Genomic DNA, 6,398 nt, shown 5'->3' on the forward strand with positions numbered 1-6,398 from the left:
GGGGTGATACTAAAAATGGAAAAAGTAAGGTAAAAACATGTTACCATTCACATTTGTGTCCAACTATAAAAATCAGCACCGATGTTTGAATTTTCACAAAACAGAAACAATTCGGGGTGACCATCTTTCCTTTTGCTATTTGATTTCATAGGCATAAAAATTTATTTTGGTAAAAGCTTATCAAATTGTTGTTTAGATATAGGTTACATTTTGTCACTGGCATTCGGAAAAGAAACTGTTTCAAGTACTTGCACTTGAGAACAACTGCCTGTCTGGCTGCCATGAAAAGTACAATATAGAGTTACACACTTAGTAACATAAAGCTCTGAGGTCACATTCACCTTACAGAAGCCTTCACAGAGAACACCTTCACCATTGCGCATGCACTCTTCCCCCACTCCTCCCCCTCGGGGAATGGGAGAAGAAAGCAGGAACAAGGAGGAGGAAATGAGGAAAGAGGAGAAAGAGGGACAGGGAGAGGGGGAAACATCAGTCTAAAATTTTAAGGACCACTGTGGGCTCAAGGTCAACCATAGGAGGGAAGGGAGGCTCAGAAAAACAGATGTCAAACTTGAGGGAAATTTGGTCTTTAAAATAGTACATGAGTGCACACTAACACACACACTCACACACACACACACACACACACTTTCTAGAGTACAGGATGTAGAGGAATCTATCTGAATGATGGAATTACCTTACACCATGGTTGTCAGTGTCTGTGTGCATTTTTCTGTGTGTAGAAGCAGTGAGGTACCTCACTTTGGATTACATATGCTAGATAAACTTGAAAGTGGACCACTGCTTGGCCACCCCCTAAGAACATTTTTCACATGGCCATTTCATCAGAATCAGCTTCAACATCAATAACCACATCCTCCTGGTGATCACTGGTGTCAGTGGTGACCACAGTGGGGTGAAGAGGGTCAGTGGAGGTGGCAGGCTCCTGTGGGCTGGCAGCAGGCTCAGGGAAGTCAGTGATGTCACACTCAAGATGGCCAGTAGCACTGGTCTCAGAGTGGCAGGAGGTAGTGGGCTCAGGGTAACCAGTGACGGCAGGCTGAAGGTGGCTGGTGGTAGCAGGCTTAGGATGGTCGGCAGTGGTGGGCGCAGGGAGGCTGGTAACAGGCTTGATGTAGCCAGTGATGGGTGTAGGTTGGGTGGTGGTAGGGCTGAAGGCCCTCTTGGAGTAGCTGCCAGCAGGGATGTGGTGGCCGATGACAGGCATGGGGTGGCTGGAGGCAGGCATGAAATGGACAGAGTCAGCCTTGAAATGGACAGAGGCAGGCTTAGGGTAGACACTAGCTGACTTGGGGTGACCACAGGTAGACCTGGAGTGACCACAGGCAGACTTGGGGTGGCCAGAGGCAAGCTTGGAGTGGCTAAAGACCGACTTGTGGTGGCCAGAGACAGATTTGCGGTAGGCAGAGGCTGGCCTGGAGTGGTAAGAAGCCGGCTTGGGGTGGCCCGAGGCACACTCAGGTTGGCCAGCTGCAGCATCACCAGGTAGTGGAACATTCCGGACATTCATTGGCATTTCCTCCACAGCAGGACAAGCATTGGCCCGGTCTTGTTCACGGGCTTGTTCTCGAACTTCGTAACAGGCGCGTGCACAGAGACGGTCACGGACACGGTCACGGGCCTGGATCTCCCACCTCTCACGCAAATCAGTGAAGAGGCCAGAGAGGAAGAGGATAGGGTGCCGCATAGCATGGAAGATGACCCAGTATTCTCTTCGGAAATTCTCATTGAGCAGCCCATAGATCACAGCATTGAGGCAGCTGTTGAAGTAGGCTATGAAGTACACTGTAAGATAAAGCCAGTTGGGGATCTTGCCTGCCATCTCTTTTGGACTGACAGCCACCAAGACATTGAGCACATTGATGGGGCACCAGCACACTGCAAAGAGGAGGAAGATCACAAACATGGTTAGAAAATTGCGAACCTCAGCCAGCTGGTTGTCAGGATTCTGCCCAGCTGGGTCCCGGGCTGCCAGCACTGTGATCCAGATCCTCACATAGCAGAAACCCACTATGAGCAGAGGGAGGACGAAGTGGATACAGACGATGGTCACGACAAAGACGGGATTGTTCAGGTAGTTGAAGATGCAGGTGTAGGTGCGAGGATCATACTCAATGGTGCCAATGTACGTGTTGGGCAGGATGGCCAGGATGGTCATGATCCAGGTGACGGCCAGGTAAATGAAGGTATTGCGCACACTGAAGATCCGCTCATACTGGAGGCTGTGACAGATGTAGCAGTAGCGGTTGATGGCAATTGCCATGATATTGAAGATAGACCCAACCACAGTCAGCCCTGTGATGAATCCAAACACCTGGCACTGGAAATGGCTCAGATCCCATCCCCCAATGGCCATGGCATGCAGCATCAGAGGGTAGGGGTAGATGGCGACCAGCATATCAGCTGCTGAGAGGCTAGCCACGAACATGTTGCCTGAAAAACACATCAGGGGAGAGAGGGGGAGGAAAACAGAAAAGAATAAATGGTTAAGTTTGGAAATCTACAAATTTAAGCTGGAGCAAAAGGGCAGCTGGAGTCGTGACAATTTAGAACTCTTTAGAATTCTTTCAGGGAAATACAGGTGTGTTTTTATTTTTATGTACAAGCATGTCCCAGGTGATTCTGATGCAGCAGCTAGGTTTGGGAGACCTGTCCTTTGTCAACACGATTTCCTGAAAGCAGTAAGCACAAAAGCCCCTTGAGGAGCCCTTCACACTCACACAAGGACTAGACAAAAACAAAATGCAAACTATTTCCTTGGGGGTGGGGTGAGGAGAAGGGGGTAGATCACGCTGTTGTGGGAAGCCGCCTGGAGGGTGGGGGAAGGGGAGAGATTGGAGGAATGTCAGGAACCCTCCAACCCCCCCCCCATTAGACCTCTTCCTTCTCTAGCCCAGCATTGCATTCATAATACAAACATGTCTACAGAAAACTGTCGTTTTCTTAAGCAGGCTCTTCCAGCGGGATAACACAATAATGTAACACCTAGCCCAGTAAATATTTACCATTTCTGAGGAAACCTAAGAGTGAAAACTAAGGGGAAGAGAGGAAACCCTGTAAAATTTCGTCTGAGACGAAAGAAATAGCGAACAGGATTTTTAAAAAATCTGGAAAACGCTGCAAAAATTAGCATAATTCCCTGCTTCATGCCGGTCCAGGCGCAGAGCCACACCGGCACCTTCGCCGCGCTGCATGAGGGCCAAGCCCCTGGCACTGAGCTATTCTGAAGCTGCTAAACAGGAAAGTGAAGGGAGGGTCTGTCCCCACTCCTGTTTTATAGGGCAGTGGTAGAAACGATTTCGTAAAACCTTTCAAAAAAAAAAAGGTACAGGCCAAGTGCTGGCGCACAACCGTCTTTCTTTGGAAACACCTTGTTGCTAAATAGGATTGGTTTGGCAAAATATTGCACTTCATCTTGGACTAGGAGACAATTAGTACCTATTAAAATGGCAAAGGACTGGCTCCTTCTGCCTCCTTAAGCTTGCGCTGCCAAGGCGCGGCCTCCGCGCTTTCTACCCAAGAGGATCTTTCTAGGGTTTCCCTCAAAGTAATGAATTCGGAGAAGAAAAGCGGCAAAGAGAGGACAAAGCCTTAAAAACAAAACCACAACAGCCATAAAGTCTTTTATTTAAATTATAGATAGGAAGGAGAAAAATAAAGGGAAGAAGAAAATTAAAGAAAAAAAGTGGGCTTCGCAGGTGTCCCTGGGGCTGCGCAGTGCCGCCCGCCCCTTGGGACCAAACTGCTTGAGTGAAGGTGAGGTGCAAGCGTGCGGCCCCATGTCTCCAGGGTACCAAGCAAAACCCAGACACATCCACTAAAGCTTAGAAGAAAACTTGGAATGACTGCGTGCCCCGCAATGCATTTTGAAACTTCTATGGTGTTTGTGATTCTTCGTCCCAGCAAAGTAATCCCCCAGGGACTGGAGGCCTTCTCCCTCGTGCCCCTCCCTCCCGGTCCTATGGATACCCAACCCCCTCAGACTGTGCCCCCTCTCCTTTCTCTGCCCTCTGGCCCCAGAAGGAACCTGGCGCAGAGACCCCAGCCGCTGCCCACTCCCTCCGGCGGCTGAACGTGGAGTTTTGGCCCCTTTGCCCCTCCTCCTTCCCTCCAGAGCCCTCTCCCGCCCAACCTGCAAACGGTGCTCGCCCCTTTGCAGTATCTGCTGCACCCACCCGCGGCCCAGGTCGCAGGGCTAGCATCCTCGCGCGCCTCCCCGCTCGCAGCCGGCCGGCCTCCTCCCCTTGGCATTGGCTGGCAGCGAGGAGTCTCTCACCGCACCAACCTGTCCCAGATCCCCGCGCTTTGCAGTCTCTCTGAGCGCCCCACCGCCCCTCTGAGCTCTTCTGCAGCCCTCCTGCGATCTTCACTCGCTTCTGCTTCTTCTGTCCCCCACCCCCAACACACCAAACTCCTGAATCTCTTCTCCGCCAAGCACTGCGACCCCCAGTACCCTGCTTACGGACTTAGGGATCTCCGCTGCCGCTTCCACCGCTTGCTGCGCTCAGCCAGCCGTTCGCCTCTCTCCACCGTGTGTCCTGGGACAGGCGGACGGCGCTCCGCTCCGGCGGGCTCAGATCTCCCTGCTCCACAGTCAGGCGCGGGGGTCTGTGCCCCGCCGCCCGGGAGCTACCTGAGAGGCGCCCTGGAGCCCCAGGGCTGCAGCGAGCGGGGGCTCAGGACCCGTAGGGCTCTGCTGCGCTGCCTTGGGTAAGCGGCACCGCAGCCGCTGTGAAGTTAACTTTCCTAGAGCGGGTCGCCACCCCGCTGCTCCCTCCGTGTCTATTCCGCCGGTGGCCTTGGCGCGGCTGCCTTTGTGGCGTCCAGCTCGGCGTGCTGTCCCCGGATGGCTGCCAGACTCCCAGCTCCGGTGGCGGCTCCCTCTGCATCAGGTCCCCGACAGGGCAGGGCTCGGCAGGCTGCCGCACACCGCGGGAACCCCGGCTTTGCACTTGGCCGCCCAAAGTTAATTCTATGAGTTCCCTCTGCCTGGAGAAGCTCTAAGTGTATGGGGTCCCTGCAGAACATCACCGCCCAGGTTTGTGGGGAATTGGGGAGCGAGGACATTCAGTGTGAGGGCCTGTCCACAGATTCCCTGTATCCGGAGCCCAACTATCGCCCTAGGAGGTTCCAGTGGCTACACGCTGGGAAGGGAGGCGGAAGGGTGACTTACCAGAATTTCGGAGTTTCTTGTTCTTAGCCACAGCCAAAATGACCATGGAGTTGCCGATCAGGTCTACAACGATCGTGATCACCATTGCGCAGAACATAAAGATTATTACAGCCGGTGGGTAATTTGGCTGAGGCAGCTTACAGCCAACACAGCCAAATGGAGTGGGGACTGCCAGGGTTGGCTCCATATTGCTGCCAGAGACCGTTAAGATCTTCCAGCCGGTCCACACAGCAAACACCTGCTCTGCCACCAGGAGCTTAGGGAAAGCTGCCTCCCCTCAGAGGATCAGAGAGCAAATGACAGCATCCAGCCCCTCTCCGATGAGCTTTTAAAGCCTCAAGAGGCAGATAACCCCACCCCAAATCCCTCCCCCCAACCAATCAGAGCTCCCTGACCACCTCCGCTTTAGTCACCAACTCTTCTTGGACAAATCTACAGCGAGGTGTCTTCTTGCTTCCGACTTCCTTGTTTGTGCTTCCCCTCTAGCTGCTAGACCCACTCCGTCATTCCCCAGGTACATGGCGTTGTGACAAGCTTGCAATCCACCTTCCCCCCCCCCCCCCCGCACATACACCAGCCACTGCTCATCGGTTTCCAGCAAATTCTTCTCCCTCTTCTTCCAACGCTCGACAAAGTGATGTACACTTCAGAACGGGGACATGAGGTCTGTCTTTGGGTCGAGTGCCAACCGAAGCCAGTGTGAATCCCCCAGCAGAGTGTGAGGGGCGGCCAGTAGCCCTTTGAATTCAGATATGTGCCCTCCAGTCTTGAGAGGTTCATCCCACTCCAGGTACTCTTGCCTGTTCAGAACTTTCTGCACCCCCACAGGGAACAGGGGACAGCTTCCACCCCAAATCTAGGTCCTCCATCTCTAGGGAATTTATCCCCTCTCCTGCGCCTGACAGGAGCGGGTTCCCGCCCTTAGAAGCAGCGGCCGGTGGTCGCATAGTCCGGTCTGGACCTGTGCTCTCCATGACGAGATACCCTCTGCGCCCAGTTCTGGGAGCAGGGGTCGACTCTGTACTCTGGGAGCGAGGGAAGGTAGCTGGTGGCCTCCGCTCCTCGAAGAAACCCAGGTGAATAGCTCGGGCTCCTGTCCCTTCCGGAGTCACTCCTCATGCTCTGCTGGGTACTGTGGGGCACTTGGGAAGGTCCAGGCAGCTGCGCGACAGCGGAGGGACGGGCGCGGAGGTGTGGGGCGGCG

General features: G+C 53.6%; 1 protein-coding gene across 1 annotated transcript; it reads right to left on the reverse strand.

Annotated features, from left to right (window-relative positions):
• Positions 1 to 829: 829 nt before the first annotated feature.
• GPR50 (G protein-coupled receptor 50) lies at positions 830 to 5,390 on the reverse strand (the record flags this gene model as incomplete). The annotated part of the gene is made up of 2 exons (XM_081042465.1): positions 5,195 to 5,390; positions 830 to 2,454 (listed from the first exon to the last, which is right to left on the reverse strand). The coding sequence occupies exons 1-2, from the start codon at positions 5,379 to 5,381 to the stop codon at positions 830 to 832; spliced, it is 1,812 nt and encodes a 603-aa protein (XP_080898591.1). The 5' UTR covers positions 5,382 to 5,390.
• Positions 5,391 to 6,398: the final 1,008 nt, after the last annotated feature.

Source organism: Rhinolophus hipposideros (genome assembly GCF_964194185.1).
Source record: "Rhinolophus hipposideros genome assembly, chromosome: X".
In the NCBI taxonomy this organism is placed as follows: Eukaryota; Metazoa; Chordata; class Mammalia; order Chiroptera; family Rhinolophidae; genus Rhinolophus; species Rhinolophus hipposideros.